This window comes from Schistocerca gregaria, chromosome 8, assembly GCF_023897955.1.
Source record: "Schistocerca gregaria isolate iqSchGreg1 chromosome 8, iqSchGreg1.2, whole genome shotgun sequence".
Lineage (NCBI taxonomy): Eukaryota > Metazoa > Arthropoda > Insecta > Orthoptera > Acrididae > Schistocerca > Schistocerca gregaria.
Window position 1 is genome coordinate 461,836,985 of NC_064927.1, and position 23,169 is coordinate 461,860,153.

General features: G+C 43.8%; 1 protein-coding gene across 1 annotated transcript in view; it reads left to right on the top strand.

Moving 5' to 3' along the window:
* LOC126285246 (endoglucanase E-4-like) overlaps positions 1-23,169 on the top strand; it is a 128,443-nt gene that overhangs the window by 57,956 nt on the left and 47,318 nt on the right. Inside the window, exons 4-5 of the mRNA XM_049984542.1 lie at positions 10,084-10,266; positions 21,124-21,301. Of these exons, the coding sequence (XP_049840499.1) occupies positions 10,084-10,266; positions 21,124-21,301 (361 nt within the window). The remainder of the gene's footprint in view (positions 1-10,083; positions 10,267-21,123; positions 21,302-23,169) is intronic.

Here is a 23,169-nt window from a genome sequence, read left to right on the forward strand (position 1 = left end):
TACCTAAAATGTGTTCTGCTGACTCCAGTAATCACAGGGATTTTGTCTTGTGTGCTTGTGGCCCCCCGTACGCTCTTCGCAAGATACTCAGATAACCTGTCCTTCCCCCTCCTATTACGGTCTAGGCCACCGTGAAAGACCGTAACACGTTTCCTCCCAAACGTCGTACGAACGCCGGAATGGCAGATATTGAGGTAACCGATCGTGGGACAAAAAAAAAAAAACTACAATCGCTTAGTAGTGGAAAAGCGTCAGGACTAGATGAGATACGTATAAGATTCTACAAATATTATGCGAAAGAACTTGCGCCTCTTCTGGCAGCAGCTTGTCGTATGTCGCTGGAGCAACGGAAGGTCCCTAGCAACCGGAAAAAAGGGCAAGTCATCCCTGTTTCGAGAAAGGCCATAGGACAGATGCACGTAATTATAGGCCTATATCGTTGACGTTAGTTATAAGAGTCCAGGGTCATGAAAGGGAAGCAGTGGTTGGGAAGGGAGTGAGACAGGGTTGTAGCCTATCCACGATGTTATTCAATCTGCATATTGAAGAAGCAAAAGAAAAAATTGGAGAAGCAATTAAAATCCATGGGGGAGAAATAAAAACTTTGATGTTTGCCGACGACATTGTAATTCTGTCAGAGACAGCAAAGGACCTGGAAGAGCAGTTGAATGGAATCGACAGTGTCTTGAAAGGAAGGTATAAGATGAACATCAACAAAACCAAAACGAGGATAATGGAATGCAGTCGAATTAAATCAGGTGACGCTGAGGGAATTAGATCATGAAATGGGACACTTAAAGTAGTAGAAGAATTTTGCTATTTGGGGAGCAAAATAACTGATGATGGATGAAGTAGAGAGGATATAAAATGTTAAAATGTAGACTGGCAATGGCAAGGAATGCGTTTCTGTAGAAGAAAAATTAGTTAACATCGAGTATAGATTTAAGTGTCAGGATGTCGTTTCTGAAAGTATTTGTATGGAGTATAGTCATGTATGGAAATGAAACATGGACGATAAATAATTTACACAAGAAGAGAATAGGAGCGTTCGAAGTGTGGTGCTACAGAAGAATGCTGAAGATTAGATGGGTAGATCACGTAACTAATGAAGAGAAACTGAATAGAATTGGGGAGAAGAGGAATTTGTGGCACAACTTGACTAGAAGAAGGGATCGTTTGGTAGGACACGTTCTGAGGGGTCAAGGGATCACCAATTTAGTATTGGAGGGAAGTGTGGAGGCTAAAAATTGTAGAGGCAGTCCAAGGAATGAATACACTAAGCAGATTCAAAAGACTGTAAGTTTCAGTATTTACTCGGACATGAAGAACCTTGCACAGGATAGAGTAGGAAGGAGAGCTGCATTAAACCAGTCTCAGGACTGAAGACCACAACAACAGCAAAAGATTAAATGGCTAACTTATTTAAATCACTTGACCCATCTAAGGAAACGTTTTGCTTCCTGTTCTGTTGGTATGACTTAAACCACTCATATGCTATTCCATTTATACCATAGATTGTAATTTCTGTAACATAATGTCATGGCTCACACAATCATATGCTTGGACAAGTCACAGAAAATTCCTATTTGTGACATTTTACTATTTAAAGACTCTGTTATGTGGACATTGAAATTGTATATTGCTGTCTCAGTGGAACAGCATTTTTGAAATTCGAACTGTGATTTATTAAGTATCCCATTACTGTTGAGATGGCTAACCACTCTTGAGTACATTACTTTCTCGAAGATTTTTGAGAATGCTATAAGCAAGGATACTGTCCGATAATTATTGACATCTGTGGTGTCCCCCTTTTTGTAGAGAGGCCTGACAATGGCATATTTTAACCTGTCTGGGAAAATACCTGGAGTTAGTTATGCATTACATATGTGACTCAGAACATCAGCTGTAACTGCTCCACATTGTTTTAATATCTTATTAGAGATGTCTTATACTCCAACAGAACATTTATTTTTCAGAGATTTAATTATTTTACTTACTTCACTAGAGGTTGTTTTGTGAAACTTAATCTGACTAAATTTTTTTCAAAACAGGCTCTTTCATGTACTGCCTAGAGGGGGTCCAAGGAATGAATACACTAAGCAGATTCAGAAGGATGCAGGTTGCAGTAGTTACCCGGACATGAAGAAGCTTGCATAAGATAGAGTAGAATGGAGAGCTGCTTCAAACCAGTCTCTGGACTGAAGACCACAATAACAACAACACCGTTGGCGTCAATTTGTTATAGAATTATGGAACATGTTTTATGTTTAAGAATTACGACGTTTGTGGAGAACGAAAATCTCGTCTATAAAAATTGACATGAATTCCGCAAACAGAACTCTTGCGAAATTCAGCTCGCTCTGTTCCTCCGTGAGATCCATAGCGCTGTACACAACGGCGCTGAGGATGATGTTGTGCTCCTTTACTTGAGGGTTAGTGAAAAAAATACGAGCTTATCGAGTATCAAACCAGTTCTGCGACTGGATTCAAGACTTCCTTGCGGCTAGAACTCAACACGTCGCTCTCAATGGAACAAAAGCGACAATCTGAGCAGTTCTCTTAGGTTGTTCGCAGATGATGCTGTAATTTACCGTCTAGTAAAGTCATCCGAAGACCAGTATCAGCTGCAAAGCGATTTAGAAAAGATTGCTGTATGGTGTGTCAGGTGGCAGTTGACGCTAAATAACGAAAAGTGTGAGATGATCCACATGAGTTCCAAAAGAAATCCGTTGGAATTCGATTACTCGATAAATAGTACAATTCTCAAGGCTGTCAATTCAACTAAGTACCTGGGTGTTAAAATTACAAACAACTTCAGTTGGAAGGACCACATAGATAATATTGTCGGGAAGGCGAGCCAAAGGTTGCGTTTCATTGGCAGGACACTTAGAAGATGCAACAAGTCCACTAAAGAGACAGCTTACACTACACTCGTTCGTCCTCTGTTAGAATATTGCTGCGCGGTGTGGGATCCTTACCAGGTGGGATTGACGGAGGACATCGAGAGGGTGCAAAGAAGGGCAGCTCGTTTTGTATTATCGCGTTATAGGGGAGAGAGTGTGGCAGATATGATACACGAGTTGGGATGGAAGTCATTACAGCATAGACGTTTTTCGTCGCGGCGAGACCTTTTTACGAAATTTCAGTCACCAACTTTCTCTTCCGAATGCGAAAATATTTTGTTGAGCCCAACCTACATAGGTAGGAATGATCATCAAAATAAAATAAGAGAAATCAGAGCTCGAACAGAAAGGTTTAGATGTTCGTTTTTCCCGCTCGCTGTTCGGGAGTGGAATAGTAGAGAGATAGTATGATTGTGGTTCGATGAACCCTCTGCCAAGCACTTAAATGTGAATTGCAGAGTAGTCATGTAGATGTAGATGTAGATGTAGATATTAAAGAATCTTCAGGAGTCCCCCATGAAAGTGTGATAGGACCGTTACTGTTTACAACGTACATAAACCATAAAGTAGAAAACGTCGGAAGCTCTTTAAGACCGTTCGCAGATGATGCAGTAGTCTATAGGACAACATCACACCAGACGAGAGTAGAGATTTGCAGAACGACCTGCAGAGGATTGATGAATGGTGGAGGCTCTGGCAGGCGACCCTGAACACGAATAAATGCAATGTATTGCGTGTATATAGGAAAAGAAATCCTCTACTCTAATGCTAAACTATCGATGACCTGTTGGAAACAGTGTCTACAGTAAAATATCAGGAAGTAACTCTCCAAAGAGACCTGAAGTGGAATGACCGACACAAAACAAATAATACGAAAAGCAGACGCCAGCCTGAGATTTGTAGAAAGAATCTGAAGGAGATGTAATTCATCCACGAAGGAAGTGGCTTGTAAAGCGCTTGTTCGACTGATTCTTTAGTATTGTTCATCAGTCTGGGATCCTTACCAGGTAGGACTGTTAGAAGAGTTACAGAATATCAAACGAAGAGTGGAACGTTTACTCGGCGCGGAAGCGTTACAGAGGTGCACAACAAATTCCAGTGGCAGAAGGTACAAGAGAGGCGTTTGCATTACAGAGACATTTACTACCAAAATTTATAGAGAATACTTTCCAGGAAGAATCAGACAACACATTATTTTCTACTAGACGTATCTCGCTTAATGACCACGACGAGAAAATTTGAGAAATAAGAGCTAAAACAGAGGCTTACCGACAATCATTCTTTCCACGTGCCATTACGAGTGGAATGGGGAAGGGGGTTCAGTTAGTGGTACGAGAAATATACCTGTCTACCAGCTGCAGCAACAGGTATAGCACGAATAAGAGTTTTTTTTCCGAAAGAAATCCGCTCGGCCCTTTGTTTACACGACTGACAGGGCTGATCATGGCACTACAAAACCGCCACAAACTCCACAGAAGTGTACATCATTGCTGCTGCTATTACCTCCAAGTCACCTTTAATACTGTTCTCGGTAAGCTGGTAGTCAGAGTGTTTGCTGCTGCTCCTAATGTAAGTACTCCACATTCTTCATCAGAATCTCTGTACGAAACCCCTGTGTTCCCCATCACCTGCCTGAGCTTGACTGTATGTTTCACAGTACTTGTGATCTGGTCTTCCAAAAAATGGTTCAGATGGCTCTAAGCATTATGGGACTTAACTTCTGAGGTCATCAGTCCCCTAGAACTTAGAACTGCTTAAACCTAACTAACCTAAGGACATCACACACATCCATGCCCGAGGCAGGATTCGAACCTGTTGATCGAAGAGGTTGCGTGGTTCCAGGCTTTAGCGCCTAGAACCGCTCGGCCACCCCGGCCGGCGATCTGGTATTCCGCCCCTAGTTTTTCCTGTAGCCTTTGGCCAACATCCCTCTTATTATTGCTGCCTAGGAGCAGCACCCACTCTTTCCTCTTATTTGATTTTTCTGCCGACCTAGCTTTAAAGTTGTTCCTATGAATCTGTTGAACTCTACTTTGTACAAAAAAAGGTCAATTCTCTTCTTATTTTTCAGATAACAAGTCAAACTATTTGCAAACTGCAGCTGGAAATGTGATTTATGACGTTTTCTCTTTGTGATTATTACTTCTCACCTACTCCCAGTTGTCATTGTCTCTATCTCCCTTCAACTCATCTAATTCAACATTAGCAATTTCTAATTCTGCCTGAAGGGCAAAAATCCATGGAAGACCCTTATTTCATACTTTACTTGCCTCCCCGCTACAATCCCCCTAATCAAATACCAACCCATAGTCCAGGCATGTTTCTCCTATACTAACTAACCTACAGCAAACATCCATGTTTGACACATGTGACTCTACTTCTATCGTAAACCAAAAAAGGCTAACACACACTTCAGATGCAGTAAAGTAACAACTACATGCCTTCTGATGAGTTCCATAAATAACTTTTGGCGGCAGACAGACATAACACAAGAATGTAAAAACCACACGGGTATTCACTGAATGTAAGTTTCAGCTCGTAGAAGACCTGAAATGAATTAAAAATACAAAGCATAATATTTTTTAACAATAATCTTAAACAGACACTATCAGGAATTAATATACAAACAACATGTAACGACTAGACAGTGGTCGGATGTTAACACTAACATGTAAATATCCCACAGATATTAACTAAAACTAAAAATAAAAAGGCACTGCATTTTATAAAAACAATATTAAACAGACTTCAACTGAAAATTATTAAAAGCATTAAAATGTATCCAAAATAACACGTGGCATTCCGCGACTGTTGGTGCTGATGTCAGAGCTACTGCTTAACACCACCTGCTCACAACTGACTGGCCGGATGTACATCTGTTGTTTACAGTCGTTAATTTGTTGAAAGGAGAGGTGTGACCTGGCAGCAAGTGGAGGAAGAAAAGTGGTGGGAGGACCGAGCCAAATGGAGAGGACTCGTCAGCACCCGGCAGTAGCTGGAGCGGGATTCGGATATAGATAGATAGAATTCAAGCTGCCACTGTTGTTGCCGCACTGACATCGCTTACACACCAGGAATACGAAGTGCGACTATAAAGTAATGAGACTGATGTGAAAAAATGTTGCTTCCGTTTTAGTCAAGTTTAGTGTTGTATCCTTCAAAGTAGTTCCCTTCTGGTTGCACACACTTTTTCCAGCGCTTCTGCCATTGATGGCAATATTGCTAGAACTCATCTTCTGTAATATCCTCCAAGGCCCTCGTCACAGCTTTTTGGGCATTTTGTGTTGTTTGAAAATGGAGTTCCTTGACCGCCGTTTTGAATCTTGTAAATAGAAAAAAGTCGCGCAGAGCGATATCTGGTGAATAAGGTGGCTGTGGTAGTACTGAAATTTGTTTTGAGGTTAAAAATTGCTGTGCTGACAGAGCGGTATGGGATGGCTCATTATCGTGATGCAGAATCCAATTATGAGCAGTGTTGGCACGGACATGAAGAACTCTTTTACGAAGTCTTTCTAAAATTTCTTTGTAGTAATATTGGTTAACTGTTTGTCCTGGAGGCACCCACGCTTTATGAACAATTCCCTTGGAATCAAAGAAGCACACAAGCATGCATTTCACTTTTGACTTTGACATGCGAGCTTTTTTTGGTCTGGGTGATCCCTTTGAGCACCATCGCGAACTTTGGCGTTTTCTCTCTGGATCGTACTGAAAAAACCAACTTTAACCACCAGTGATAATATGGCCCAACAATTCTGGATTGATTTTAGTTTGCTCTGACAGATCGGCAGCCACATTTTTCCGTTTCTCGTTGTTGTAGTGTGAGATTTTTGGGGACCGTTTTTGCACAAATCTTCCTCATACCATGATCTTTAGTTATTATTAGACGAACCGTTTCTCGGTTGATGTTCAGTTCTTCTGCAATTATTTTCACGGATAACCTTCGATCAGATCGTACGAGTTCACGCACACTGGCCAAGTTGACATCCATCCGTGAAGTTGCTGGTCGTCCACTGCGGCCTTCATCTTCAACATTCGTTCTGCCTTCACTAAACATTTTATTCCAATGAAAAACTTGAGCTCTTGACATAACCTTCTCTCCAAAAGCCTTCTGAAGCCTACCATAAGTCGTTGTCGCGTTTTCATCTAATTTAACGCAAAAAGAAATGGCATACCACTGCGCAATATTATGCAGTTCCATTTCCGTGACGAGAGACACAAACACATGTAAACTTATTACAGCATAATTCACGACTGAGCAGTTGCATCGATTTGCCGCTTGGACTAGAATCAGCTTATAGACCAAGGTCAAAGATATTGTGCCTATGCAAGCCTGCAGGGTTGCCACATCTTGCAAAGAAAATCAGTCTCATGACTTTATTGTTGCGCCTCGTAAAATCAGTCTCGGAACTGTTTGGATGGATGGTGTACCTGTATGTGATGATGCCACACCTCGATGCTATAAAACAACATCTGCACTGCATTGAAAGACCAGGCTTCCCATAATGTGAATGTGAAGAGAATGAAGACCTTAACCAGATGACACTTGTGTGTCAGCGAGACAAATAAGTGATGAATTCCCTACTTCTACAGCTGAGGAGTGGAGGAATCGATCATTCCATCTGAAAAGCTCCTGAAAACAACAGACTCTAAGATCTTCAGATCAATGCCAAATTTCCTTGAGTTGGCTTTGAAACTCCGACGGTACCTAGCACTCCCACAGCATGGAGATGAGACTTTAAGGAAACTTCAGCATATTTAGTTACAGGATATAGAGGGTGTAACTGAATTCCCTTTACAGACAATGAGGACTTGTAGCGACCAAGATGGTTATGTTTAGCATAGGAACTCATGTCCAGACACGTGTAATTTCCCTACAACACATTCAAATCTCCCACATTTTCAGGGCCACTGACTAGGGTATTACATACGTCATTCACCAATCACCTAGGTAGAGAGACTAAGCGGGTTATGACACACCTTTGGTATCACATTAATATGGTAATTAATTGAATTGATCAATTAAACTATCCTCTCCCCTTAACCTATCGCTTCAGGGGGTCATAAACCACATAGCAGAACAGTAGGGTAAGGAGAAGTGGAAGGGCAGTTTAATTGACCAATTTAATTAATTATCACATCAATTTGATATCAAAAGCGCACCAGAACCTGCTTTGCCCCACTTCTCACCTGATGACATATGCCCATTACAGGTTTGCTTGCATGCCATTCAGCTGAGTTTGTGATCTGCCCTGAGAGGTTTGTATCTGCTATTGTGCTTGTAGTCTTTGTCCATATTGTACTACTATATCCACCCAAATACGTTTGTACATGCTGTTGAGTTCATGGTCTTTGTTCATCCTATACTACTGTACAGTAGTAATCATTCACTACAGTACGCCAAGCAAGGATGACAGTTCAAACCAACATCCGGAAACTGCTTCAGGCAAATTCTGGGGTGGGTCCTTTGAAAGGGCATGGCCGATTTTCTTCCCCATCCTTCCTTAATCCAAGCTTGTGCTCCATCTCTAATGTCCTCTCGACAGGACGTTAAACACTGATCTCCTCCTCACTGCAGTACAAAATGGAAGCTACATTTCATTTTTAGTCCATTGCTATTGACTGCAGTGTACTACACTCTGTTATTGTATGAAGAAGCTTGTTGCAATGGTAGGGCTGTTCGTCAATTGTATGTGGAGCATTTTCCACATCATCAGACACCTTCATACTCCCTCTATGCTAGGGTGTAGAAGTGACCCTTAGAGACGATGACATTCATCACCAGAAGGCTGGCTGTGGTGCTCCATGATGGCACCGAACATTGACTTTAAAGAAAAAAATGGTTCAAATGGCTCTGAGCACTATGGGACTCAACTGCTGTGGTCATCAGTCCCCTAGAACTTAGAACTACTTAAACCTAACTAACCTAAGGACATCACACACATCCATGCCCGAGGCAGGATTCGAACCTGCGACCGTAGCAGTCGCACGGTTCCGGACTGCGCGCCTAGAACCGCAAGACCACCGCGGCCGGCTGACTTTAAAGAGGCTGTACTCCATGCAGTGGAAGAAGATTGACGACAAGTACCAGAAACATAGCAGTTAGACTGAAAGTGGATCACCAAACTGTCTGGAGTGTTATGTGAAAGTGGCAGCTACACCTGTACTATACCCAGAAGGTACAGGCAAGGTAGACACAGGATTTTGCATATTGGGACCACTTCTGCAGGTGGTTCTTGCATTATTGTGTGGAAAAACCATACTTTGCATGGTGGATCCTTTTCACGAATGAAGCCAAGTTCACCAGGGAAGGTGAGAAACCTTCACAACAGTCATGGTGGTCTGATAAAAACCCGCATGCTGTATACCACCATGGATTTCTGGAACAATGTGGTCTGAACATTTGGGCATAGTTTCTGTCTGGATGCGCGATTGCCCATACCTTCTTCTACCATATCTCTTTGGTAGTGCATACCTGCAGTTTGTTGATGGCATACTGCATGAGCTCTTGGAAGATGCACTATCTGTGTCACAACATATGGTTCCATCATGATGCTGCACCACCTCATTTTTCACATGTGGTCCAATGATTTGGGCAATAGTGTATTTGTCATTGTGACCTAATTGCTCGGCCTGCATGTTCTCCCGACTTGAACCCGCTAGACTACTACCTGTGAGGTCACATGAAATCCTAGATTTATGAGACTCCTGTGGCATTCGAGGAAGACCTATTGGCGCGGATTATGGCTGTGGCGGCTACTGGAGCGTCAAGGATTGGAGATCATGTGTCTTGGAACACACCGTATTTGTGTTGACATCAGTGGCCATCACACTGAGTCCCACTTGTATGGGGACCCAGATGACGAACAACAGGAGACAGAGAGTAATGTGTGATGTGGTATTTTGTGTGTAGCAGGGAAATGCTACATTTCAGGACATGAATTCCTATGCTAAACTTAACTGTCTTGGTCCCAAATACAAGTCCTGAAAGTCTGCAAAGGGAATTTTGTTACACATTTGATATACGATGCTGTATGCTTTTAAAATTATTATGACATTTTAAGCATTTTTTTCGCATGGTCTTAATTGTAGACATTGATGGGCAATCTCCTTGGAGTTAAATTTTTTTTCCTGCACTTACAGTACATCGAATATTCGTCATGTAATTCGATTTTTCCCTCAGGTCAGTTGCAGTATGCAGTGGACGCAGTGAAGTGGGCGACAGACTACTTCATAAAGTGCCACGTGGCTCCCACGGAGCTGTACGGTCAGGTTGGTGATTTCGACCTCGACCACAAATACTGGGGTCGGCCAGAGGAGCTCAACATGTCGCGGCCCGCCTTCAAGATTGACGCCCAGCACCCAGGTTTGTCACATTCCGTAGCTGCATTAACACACTACCATGTTTAATTCTCTATTTACTAGTATCAACGTAATTCAGTGGAGGACTCTTCCTACGGTTGGTGAAGAGTATGCCTTCCACCCTTCGTTCGATTGTTACGTATATCCTTCATGCGTATTAGAAAATTATTCTTTCAACAATGCCATATCAAATTTCGTTCGTTGCTCTTTCAGAGCTTCGCGAGAGAACTAGTGCTTCGCCTGTAAAGGACTTGGAAACATAAGCACACTAACAACAAAATGATGGACTGCCTTGCTGGTAGTAAACCATCCCATCTCAGTCATTTCATCGATCTAATTAATTAAAAAGTTTTCAGGCATATCCAGATACACAATACCAGTGACAGTTTTTTCCACGAAGAACACAGGTCTACACTTCCGATGTGCTAAAGGCACAAAACGTGTTAACTTTTGGGGAGTCGCAAAAGTGCCAGGGTTGCATATATATTTTCGCTGCCCATATTCTGCATAACTGTTGAATCACCGCTAAAGAGTAACACACAGCGAGCACGCCCCACACCAGTTAAATAGCCATTTTGACTGTGCACTACGCTGGCGCTCCTGGTAGCGGAATGGAGTGCCGACGCCCTATGTGAGTGAATCAAACTTGAGGCTGTTTGCTACAAAACGACACAACTGCCGATTCTGTAAGTTATCTCAATAAATTTCTGTATCATTCCAAAGTTGTAAAGTCCTTTTTGACTCGCTCTGCAAAATGTCTCCTCAACCCACGTCCCCTTTTGGATGCTTCACTCATTTTGTCAAGCAATGTATCTGTCGTCCAGAAACTACATGTGTTACTTTAATCCTTTCGTGGGCAAAATTATTGAGCAGTTTTTTTAATGAATGGAGAGCAGGTAGTAGTTAACAGTATATTTATCATACAGAATATCAAATTTGCTCCAACTGTGAAAGTGAGGTCACACAACAAGGTGGGAAGTATTCTTCCCACTGCACTTCCTTGGAGTTAAATGACAAAAACAACTTTTTCAACATATGTCATATTTATTTGATAAATTTACTTCTCTTGTTACAATGATTGTTCACAATTACTTGCCATGAAATTTTCTGAAACATGGGTCTATGCAAAGCGGTATTTGACAATACGTACAAACACAGAGAGTGATCTTTTCCGCAGCTTTGGTATTACAATGACGGCTCGTCCAGTAGGTTTCTCCTAAAATGGGTTGATGCTCCCCTACAGCCATATGTCGAAAATCGTCAGGTACTTTACCCCTTTTTGCCAGAAAGACAGGTTTTTTCCCACGCCTTTTTTGGGATAAGAAGCCAGCGGGATCAGTTGTCTGGCTAGATGGATCCTGTATGTGAGCTGATCATGCTCTCCACTTTCTCTTTTACTTATTTTCCACAGGATAAAACTGTTCACTGCAGCAGCGTCCACCAGGAAATAAAATATTCTGTGCCACCATTTTACAGAACGTCTGCCAATAGCATACCTTTCTCGTAATTGATCAAACTTATTGACACCACCGATTATTTTGTTGTATTCTACCACAACTTCAGGACAAGAAATCTCTGTACTAGTACCATCCTTGTTTCTCCTTTTCCCTGTGGCTGTTTCTCATGGGTCATGGGAAAGTGACTGGATGGTTATCCATCCATTTTACTGCAGAAATGGCTCCTTTTGTTTCAAACTGGAATTCGTCTCGTTCCAATTTTACAGTTTCCTTCATAAATTTGAGTAAATCAAAAGTATTTACCTTATACTACAGGTTTGAGGAAAAAATCACACAACGTCACGCAAACAGCACTGATAGGTTCCTCTACAGAGCAACACTCAGCTCTACAATGCCTCCGCACGAAGGTAGAACAAAAACGGCGGGAACTTCCGGTTGAAAGTAGTACCCTATACTGTTCACTAGGTGGTAGCACCGTACAGAGGTGGGAACTGTGAATCCCACTGGTCTAGGAGCGAGTTCATTGTAGTGGGAAGCATGTTTCCCACGGCTCACGAAAGGGTTAAAGAATGAAAGCAACACTTTGCAGCCACGAACCGACGTCTATCTGGTGTTCAAGCGTCAACGTTCCTAGAATGACTATGGTTGCATAACTTCTCCAGACATTGCTTTAGACTTCATACCAAATCTTACCATGGGTAGGTTTCCGTTGGCGTGTCTGTCGATCTCTAGTCCCTTACTCCTGAGTGCATAGCTGAGCCTGTCTTCTGGATTCGCCTTCTCATTGCAGTAAGCATACGTGTTTCACCCAACACCATTAGCCATGGAGATATAACTCTTCCTGTGGCCAGGGCACACCTGCTGTCCATTGCAGGTTTCCCCTTGGCCTTTAACCCAAGAATGATGGAAACTGAATTAAAGGTTCCAATTAAGACCCCTGTCAGTCAAGTTAGGCCATAAATTCTGCACACGTGCAGAGCTGCTGCACATGTGCAACTTCTTGGTCACCAGATGTGTAAACAGGGAAACGCAACTGTCACCGCTCACTTTGTTTATGTCTCTAGGTACAGATGTCGCCGCTTTGCTTTACCCACTAGATGGGATTCACTGTACCTGGGGCACTCTCTACCTGTTTTCGCAGTGTGCAGTGCAATCTAGGGAAGGTATCGTGTTATTCTATCGCTCTATCAACAAACGTCACGTTTATAATTTAAAACATAAAAACAATTGGTGCATAAATATGCCAGATTGGTTTTATGCCCACGTTAGGCACCTAAATACCCTTCATGGCAAGGGTCTCAGACATGTCTCTCAACAATTAAACGACAATTTTTAAGCATGTAAGTATACCTTGAACAATCGGTTTAATGCCAAATTTTGAAGATGACAATGTTCACCTATGTAACATGGAGCAGGGTGAGGCACAGTTAGTAAATAACAATTTTCAATTACAAAAAAGAAAGAAATCCCGAACATTCTCATCACTGGCGACGAGAAACGATGAAGTTAAATGTCAGGCACAAAAGCAGAGCACATTGATAAACGCTATCAGTTGCGAAGATTTTCGTCCTTAATACTCGATCGAAACCTTGATGACCGAGCGAGGTGGCGCAGTGGTTAGCACACTGGACTCGCAGTCGGGAGGACGACGGTTCAATCCCGTCTCCGGCCATCCTGATTTAGGTTTTCCGTGATTTCCCTAAATCGTTTCAGGCAAATGCCGGGATGGTTCCTTTGAAAGGGCACGGCCGATTTCCTTCCCAATCCTTCCCTATCCCGAGCTTGCGCTCCGTCTCTAATGACCTCGTTGTCGACGGGACGTTAAACACTAACCACCACCACCACCACCTTGATGTATTCATTGACATTATGGAGAAAAATCTTTCACGCACATAAGTAGATCTGAGCGTGATCATAACTGCCGCAGCTTTTTGATGGAGGCGTGGAAATTCTTGCTGTGAAAGTTTTCATAGAATTTTTTTGTAGTTCATATTGAAAAAACTTGTACTTCAATTGTGTATTTCACTCCATCTGTAGACACTTCGGAGCAAACGGACGTGTAAAGCAACGAATGAGAGGCGACACACTCGTAACGTCTACAAATTGTGCTTAAAATTGCTACTTAATTTTTACAGTTATTGATATATACTCTTTCAACCTAGCACTTTCGTGGAGCAAACCAAGGGTAGGGAAATGTGCAGTGTTTCCAGATAATTGTTTGGCTGTCCCAAAAAGCTAGATTCCTTTCAAAAGCATTTAGTTTTTCCAACATGTCAGAAAGTTATGTTCATGTGAGACGCAATCTCCAAGAGATATGGAAGGTCTGGTATCCAGCAAGAGTCATCTAATTTTGGTTCACTCTTTCCCTTCTTATGTGAGAAATGTGCTATGGCCAAACGTAAATCAAAAAAGTCTTTTCAGGATTACCTCGACTGAGCCAGTGTATAGTAAGGAGTGGCGCCGTCCTCCTCTATAATTCCTCCAAGAACTGTTGAAATTGGCGGTGCGTAAGCTTATGTGTTTTCACGCACAACAATTGCCATGGCGTTTTCTAAAGTTACTGATTTTGCACGAAGCGCCTCTTGAATTCCGTACAACGTTTCTTTTGTGCGTCCTGGTTTTTCGCGCATCAGTGCTACGAGTCCTATATGATGGCCTCGCATTGCCGGTGCGCCACTGAGATTAACCGATTCCAGTCCATACCGACACCATCAATCGCTTGCTCGACAGCTTAGAATATATCTGCACCTGTCGTAGTCACCTGTCCAAGATGTCCTCTCTTACAAGCAGACCGCTATCACACCTCGTATGCATATCACTACCTGAGCTGTATCTGTAAGATCTGTTGCTTCATTCACCGCGACAGAGAAGGCAAAAAAGTCCTTAGCCTCATTTGTTGACTGCCTGTGCACATCGCCAGCCATAACACTTAAACGTTACACCACTGTTCGGAAAGGCCGATTTCTTGAAACATGCTAATGTTCGTAGGACACAAGTTCTGCAGCATCAGTGAGACAGTCTTTTATAAACTCCCTTTCACAAAACGGTTTCCCAGCTCTTGCTATTCTTGTGTCAGTTTTCAAACTTGCTCGCAGTGCAGATGTACTGTGGTTGTCATTCTGGAAAATAGAAAATATTACGTTGTACAGTAAAATAGATACGAATGTAACACAAGAAACGAAGGTTGCGAGAGGTATCAGTTATTGTGACTTATATTAAAAATCTGCTGGTGTGCCTCATCCACTTTCTTAGGCGCACTTAATGTGTTTGGCCGTTTTTCACTGCTCAGTACACTACACTCGTCTTTACGAAATGAGTTGCAGTTTCTTTCAATAGTGAATTTACGGAGGCCGCCTAATATTCGGTGGCACAGCAAACGCTGTGAGTTTTCAGTTACTGCTGTAAAGAAGAACTGCAATTCCCAGTCTTGTTCAAATGACTAAAAACACAGACCCCCTGTTCTTTGCTTTTGTGGAGTACTCGTCATTTCTCAGTATGGATCTTGTAGCGCTACAGTCGCCCGATGGAAGTAAGACTGGGTGTGCTTCGGTCCTCCTGGTACGCCGAGCTAGGTAGCGCAGTAGTTAGCACACCGGACTTACGTTTGGGAGGACGACAGTTCAAATCAGCGACCGGCCATCCAGATTTACACTGTTGTTGTTGTTGTGGTCTTCAGTCCTAAGACTGGTTTGATGCAGCTCTCCATGCCACTCTATCCTGTGCAAGCTTCTTCATCTCCCAGTACCTACTGCAGCCAACATCCTTCTGAATCTGCTTTCTGTACTCACCTCTTGCACTCCCTCTACGATTTTTACCCTCCACGCTGCCCTCCAATGCTAAATTTGTGATCCCTTGTTGCTTCAGAACATGTCCTACCAACCGGTCCCTTCTTCTAGTCAAGTTGTGCCACAAACTCCTCCCCAATTCTGTTCAACACCTCGTCATTATTTATGTGGTCTACCCATCTAATCTTCAGCATTCTTCTGTAGCACCACATTTCGAAAGCTCCTATTCTCTTCTTGTCTAAGCTATTTATCGTCCATGTTCGACTTCCATACATGGCTACACTCCACGCAAATACTTTCAGAAACGACTTCCTGACACTGAAATCAATACTCGATGTTAACAAATTTTCTCTTTTTCGGAAACGCTGTCCTTGCCATTGCCAGTCTACATTTTATATCCTCTCTACTTCGACTATCATCAGTTATTTTGCTCCCCAAATTGCAAAACTCCTTCACTACTTTAAATGTCTAATTTCCAAATCTAATTCCGTCAGCGTCACCTGACTTAATTCCACTACATTCCATTATCCTCGTTTCCTTTTGTTGATGTTCATCTTATACCCTCATTTCAAGACACTGTCCATTCCATTCAACTGGTCTTCCAAGTCCTTTGCAGTCTCTGACAGAATTACAATGTCATCGGCGAACCTCAAAGTTTTTATTTCTTCTCCATCGATTTTAATACCTACTCCGAATTTTTCTTTTGTTTCCTTTACTGCTTGCTCAATATACAGATTGAATAGCATCAGGGAGAGGCAACAACCCTGTCTCACTCCCTTCCCAACCACTGCTTCCCTTTCATGTCCCTCGACTCTTATAACTGCCATCTGGTTTTGTACAAACTGTAAATAGCCTTTCGCTCCCTGTATTCTACCCCTGCCTCCTTCAGAATTTGAAAGAGAGTATTCCAGTCAACATTGTCAAAGGCTTTCTCTAAGTCTACAAATGCTAGAAATGTAGGTTTGCATTTCCTTAATTTTTCTTCTAAGATAGGTCGTAGAGTCGGTATTGCCTCTCGTGTTCCAGCATTTCTACGGAATCCAAACTGATCTTCCCCGAGGTCGGCTTCTACCAGTTTCTCCATTCATCTGTAAAGAACTCGCGTTAGTATTTTGCAGCTGTGACTTATTAAACTGATAGTTCGGTAATTTTCACATCTGTCAACACCTGCTTCCTTTTGGATTGGAATTATTATATTCTTCTTGAAGTCTGAGGGAATTTCGCCTGTCTCATACATCTCGCTCACCAGATGGTATAGTTTTCTCAGGACCGGCTCTCCCAAGGCTGTCAGTAGTTCTAATGGAATCTTGTCTACTCCCGGGGCCTTGTTTCGACTTAGGTCTTAGAACTGGGTTTCCATCTGAGTCCTTGATATTCATGCAAGTGGTTCTCTTTTCTCCAAAGGTCTCTTTAATTTTCCTGTAGCCAGTATCTATCTTACCCCTCGTGAGATAAGACTCTACATCCTTACATTTACCCTCTAGCCATCCCTGCTTAGCCGTTTTGCCCTTCCTGTCGATCTCATTTTTGAGACGTTTGTATTCTTTTTTGCCCGCTTCATTTACTGAATTTTTATATGTTCTCCTTTCATCAATTAAATTCAGTATGTCTTCTGTTACCCAAGAATTTCTACTACCCCTCGTCTTTTTACCTACTTGATCCTCTGCTGCCTTCACTATTTCATCCCTCAAAGCTACTCATTCTTCGTCTACTGTATTTGATTCCACCATTCCTGTCCACTGTTCCCATATGCTCTCCCTGAAACTCTGTACAACATTTGGTTCTTTCAGTTTATCCAGGTACCATCTCCTTAAATTCCCACCTTTTTGCAGTTTCTTCAGTTTTAATCTACAGTTCATAACCAATATATTGTGGTCAGAGTCCACATCTGCCCCTGGAAATGTCTTACGATTTAATACCTGGTTCCTATCTCTGTCTTACCGTTATATAAACTATCTGAAACCTTCTAGTATCTCCAGGATTCTTCCATGTATACAACCTTGTTTCATAGTTCTTGAACCAAGTGTTAGCTATGATTAAGTTATGCTCTGTGCAAAATTCTGTCAGGCAGCTTCCTCTTTCATTTCTTAGCCCCAATCCATATACACCTACTACGTTTCCTTCTCTCCCTTTTCCCACACTCGAATTCCAGTCACCCACGACTATTAAATTTTCGTCTCCCTTCACTACCTGAATAATTTCTTTTATCTCATCATACATTTCATCAATTCCTTCATCATCTGCAGAGCTAGTTGGCATATAAACTTGTACTACTGTAGTAGGTGTTGGTCACAACAATGCGTTCACTATGCTGTTTGTAGTAGCTTAACCGCATTCCTATTGTTTTATTCATTATTAAACCTATTCCTGCAATACCCCTATTTGATTTTGTGTTTATAACCCTGTAGTCACCTGACCAGAAGTCTTGTTCCTCCTGCCACCGAACTTCACTAATTCCCACTATACCTAACTTTAACCTATCCATTTCCCTTTTTAAATTTTCTAACTTATCTGCCCGATTCAGGGATCTGACATTCCACGCTCCGATCCGTAGAACGCCAGTTTTCTTTCTCCTGATAACGACATCCTCTTGAGTAGTCCCCGCCCAGAGATCCGAATGGGGGACTATTTTACCTCCGGAATATTTTACCCAAGAGGACGCCATCATCATTTAATCATACAGTAAAGCTGCATGCCCTCAGGAAAAATTACGGCCGTAGTTTCCCCTTGCTTTCAGCCGTTCACAGTACCAGCACAGCAAGGCCGTTTTGGTTATTGTTACAGGGCCAGATCAGTCAATCATCCAGACTGTTGCCCCTGCAACTACTGAAAAGGCTGCTGCCCCTCTTCAGGAGCCACACATTTGTCTGGCCTCTTACAGATACCCCTCTGTTGTGGTTGCACCTACGGTACGGCTATCTGTATTGTTGAGGCACACAAGCCTCCCCACCAACGGCTTTGGTCCATGGTTCATGGGGGGGGGGGGGGGGGGGGGGGGAGGATTTACACTACCGGCCATTAAAATTCCTACACCAAGAAGAAATGCAGATGATAAACGGGTATTCATTGGACAAATGTATTATACTAGAATCGACATGTGATCACATTTTCACGCAATTTGGGTGCATAGATTCTGAGAAATCAGTACCCAGAACAACCACCTCTGGCTGTAATAACGGCCTTGGTACGCCTGGGCATTGTGTCAAACAGAGCTCGGATGGCGTGTACAGGTACAGCTGGCCATGCAGCTTCAACACGATACCACAGTTCGTCAAGAGTAGTGTGTTGTGACGAGGCAGTTGCTCGGCCACCATTGACCAGACGTTTTCAATTGGTGAGAGATCTGTAGAATGTGCTGGCCAGGGCAGCAGTCGAACATTTTCTGTATCCAGAAAGGCCCGTACAGGACCTGCAACATGCCGTCGTGGATTATCCTGCTGAAATGTAGAGTTTGGAGGGATCGAATGAAGGGTAGAGCCACGGGTCGTAACACATCTGAAATGTAACGTCCACTGTTCAAAGTGCCGTCAGTGCGAACAAGAGGAGACCGAGACATGTAACCAATGGCACCCCATGCCATCACGCCAGGTGATACGCCAGTATGGCGATGACGAATACACGCTTCCAATGAGCGTTCAGTGCAATTTCGCCAAACACGGATGTGACCATCATGATGTTGTAAACAGAACCTGGATTCATCCGAAGAAATGACGTTTTGCCACTCATGCACCCAGGTTCGTCGTCGACTACACCCTCGCAAGTGCTCCTCTCTGTGATGCAGCGTCAAGGGTAACTACAGCCATGCTCTCTGAGCTGATAGTCCATGCTGCTGCAAACATCGTCGAACTGTTTGTGCAAATGGTTGTTGTTTTGCAAACGTCCCCATCTGTTGACTCAGGGATCGAGACGTGGCTGCACGATCCGTTACAGCCATGCGGATAAGATGCCTGTCATCTCGACTGCTAGTGATTGAGGCCATTGGTGTTGTGTACATAGTTCCGCGTAGTCAGTGCGTACATAACATTCCCACTAGAGCGCGCCATGCTAAGCACAACAGTGCAGGTGCAGCGCTCGTCCATCTATGCGCTACGAGATGGCGCTGTCTTAGAGACGGACCAAATTCTGCTTCCGCCGATCCGCGTATTAATGTGTCATGCAGCCAATGAGATTGCTGCTAACGTAGAACCTTTTCTCTTCGCGGATCACACTCGCGCAGTGATACCTGAACGCTCGAGGTATTATAACGAGTGTACAGACCTCCGATTAGTCAGTCTGCATTAGTCTGTAGTCAAGTTTCAGTCTGCGCCTAATGAGATTATCATATTCCTGTACATAGCCATGAAGAGAAATGTATAGACATTTTGTCAAGTATCAGAGATATGTGAGAATATGATTAACGTACCAAGACCAAAGGAACTTCAGAATGTCAATTGTAAATAGCATCCAGAACCAAGTTAAGTTGTTTTATGCTTGTTATTAATTTAATAAATGTGTGTGAAAATCAAGTTCTGTTTAAAGTTGGTCACTGTCAATCTGGTACTCTAAGCGTGCAAGTGGCATTTCTATCGTCTGACCTAACGGCAGAAGATAAACACGCCACGATAAGACCACGAGACATATTGCTGACACTCGCCTACTTCATTAGAGCGACAAGTCAAATAATCTGATGGTGTGTGTACCGAAGGTGTTACAGTATGCACCCCACATTTGGGATCCAGCACGGCGTTCCGTATTACCCTCCTGAACCCACCGATTCCATATTCTGCTAACAGTCATTGGATCTCGACCAACGCAAGCAGCAATGTCACAATACGATAAACTGTAATCGCGATAGGCTTCAATCCGACCTTTATCAAAGTCGGAAACGTGAGGGTATGCATTTCTCCTCCTTACACGAGACATCACAACAACGTTTCACCAGGCAACGTCGCTCTACTGCTGTGTGTGTATGAGAAATCGGTTGGCAACTTTCCTCATGTCAGCACGTTGTAGGTGTCGCCACCGGCGCCAACCTTGTGTGAATGCTCTGAAAAGCTAATCGTTTGCATATCACAGCATCTTCTGTCGGTTAAATTTCGCGTCTGCAGCACGTCATCTTCGTGGTGTAGCAATTTTAATGGCCAGTAGTGTACGTTTCCCGTGATTTCCATAAATAACTTAAGGCAAATGCCGGGATGGTTCCTTTGAAATGGCTCAGCTGATTTCCTTCTCCATCCATACCTAGTCCAAGCTTGTGCTCTGTCTCTCTACTGACCTCGCTGTCAACGGGACGTTGAACACTAATCTCCTCCTCTTCCGGGTACCGCGAAAACGAGGAAGCGGAACCGCCGCCCCTCATTCGGTATACGTGTCTAGTCACAGAAATGTCGCTGTTCCAATTTGCCTGCTCCAAAACCGGCACCCCTCGGTTAACAATCAAGCACTTGTGAATGTGTTCCGCACGCGACTGAACGCCGCGCACCAGGCGTTTCCACCAGGGAGGATGCTCGTTCGCTGTTGCGCTTTTGCTTTTGTTCGCTTCACTGTAAATCGGCTTTAGATACCCGGACATTGTGTGTAGCACTAACACTGCTCACCACGGCACTCAGTGTTTGACTCGAGTGGACATTGTGTTGACAGGTTCCGATCTGGCAGGGGAGACAGCAGCAGCCTTGGCAGCAGCTTCGCTAGTGTTCCGAGGGGACAAGCCAGAATATGCGGACCTGTGCCTACGTCATGCGCGAGAGCTGTACCACTTCGCCAACCAACACCGCGGTCTCTACCACGAGAGCATCCGCGGTGCCGAACCCTACTACGAGTAAGTGACATTTGCGAATGGAACAGGATAATACAGTGCAAATGGTAGTGGCACCAGAAGTGATGTTGAGTACACTTCTACCAAATTTCTTGGCATATACTTAGATACGAAATTAACCTGGCAGAGTCACATAGACAACATATCTCGAAAGCTTTCGCGAGTTATCTATCTACTGAAAAATTACGCACCTGTGTTCGTGAAAGCCTCCTGATTAATTCCTATTACGCATTCTTTCATTGCCATATTAGCTATGGTATTCTTCTATGCGGTAATTCTCCATGGTCCAGAGAAATTTTTATTTGGCAGTAGAAAGCCGTCAGGAGCATCTCTGGGATTACCAAAAATAACATATCATGTAGGTCATACTTCAAAGAATTACAGATAATAACACTCCCTTCTCTTTTTATATACAGCTGCCTTTTGTACATAAGAGAAAACTTTAACAGTTACAACCTTAGGCAGTCCGTTCATAATCATAACACTCGTCAAACATTTAAGATAGACATACCAACAACTCGACTCAAGAAAACACAAGGCAGTTATGAATACATGGGAATAAGGCTTTTCAACACATGACCTGTGCACGCACATTGTGTCTCTCTTAATATAAACTCTTGGAAATTGAAATAAGAACACCGTGAATTCATTGTCCCAGGAAGGGGAAACTTTATTGACACATTCCTGGGGTCAGATACATCACATGATCACACTGACACAACCACAGGCACATTGACACAGGCAACAGAGCATGCACAATGTCGGCACTAGTACAGTGTATATCCACCTTTCGCAGCAATGCACGCTGCTATTCTCCCATGGAGACGATCGTAGAGATGCTGGATGTAGTCCTGTGGAACGGCTTGCCATGCCATTTCCACCTGGCGCATCAGCTGGAGCAGCGTTCGTGCTGGACGTGCAGACCGCGTGAGACGACGCTTCATCCAGTCCCAAACATGCTCAATGGGGGACAGATCCGGAGATCTTGCTGGCCAGGGTAGTTGACTTACACCTTCTAGAGCACGTTGGGTGGCACGGGATACATGCGGACGTGCATTGTCCTGTTGGAACAGCAAGTTCCCTTGCCGGTCTAGGAATGGTAGAACGATGGGTTCGATTGACGGTTTGGATGTACCGTGCACTATTCAGTGTCCCCTCGACGATCACCAGAGGTGTACGGCCAGTGTAGGAGATCGCTCCCCACACCATGATGCCGGGTGTTGGCCCTGTGTGCCTCGGTCGTATGCAGTCCTGATTGTGGCGCTCACCTGCACGGCGCCAAACATGTATACGACCATCATTGGCACCAAGGCAGAAGCGACTCTCATCGCTGAAGACAACACGTCTCTATTCGTCCCTCCATTCACGCCTGTCGCGACGCCACTGGAGGCGGGCTGCACGATGTTGGGGCGTGAGCGGAAGACGGCCTAACGGTGTGCGGGACCGTAGCCCAGCTTCATGGAGACGGTTGCGAATGGTCCTCGCCGATACCCCAGGAGCAACAGTGTCCCTAATTTGCTGGGAAGTGGCGGTGCGGTCCCCTACGGCACTGCGTAGGATCCTACGGTCTTGGCGTGCATCCGTGCGTCTCTGCGGTCCGGTCCCAGGTCGACGGGCACGTGCACCTTCCGCCGACCACTGGCGACAACATCGATGTACTGTGGAGACCTCACGCCCCACGTGTTGAGCAATTCGGCGGTACGTCCACCCGGCCTCCCGCATGCCCACTATACGCCCTCGCTCAAAGTCCGTCAACTGCACATACGGTTCACGTCCACGCTGTCGCGGCATGCTACCAGTGTTAAAGACTGCGATGGAGCTCCGTATGCCACGGCAAACTGGCTGATACTGACGGCGGCGGTGTACAAATG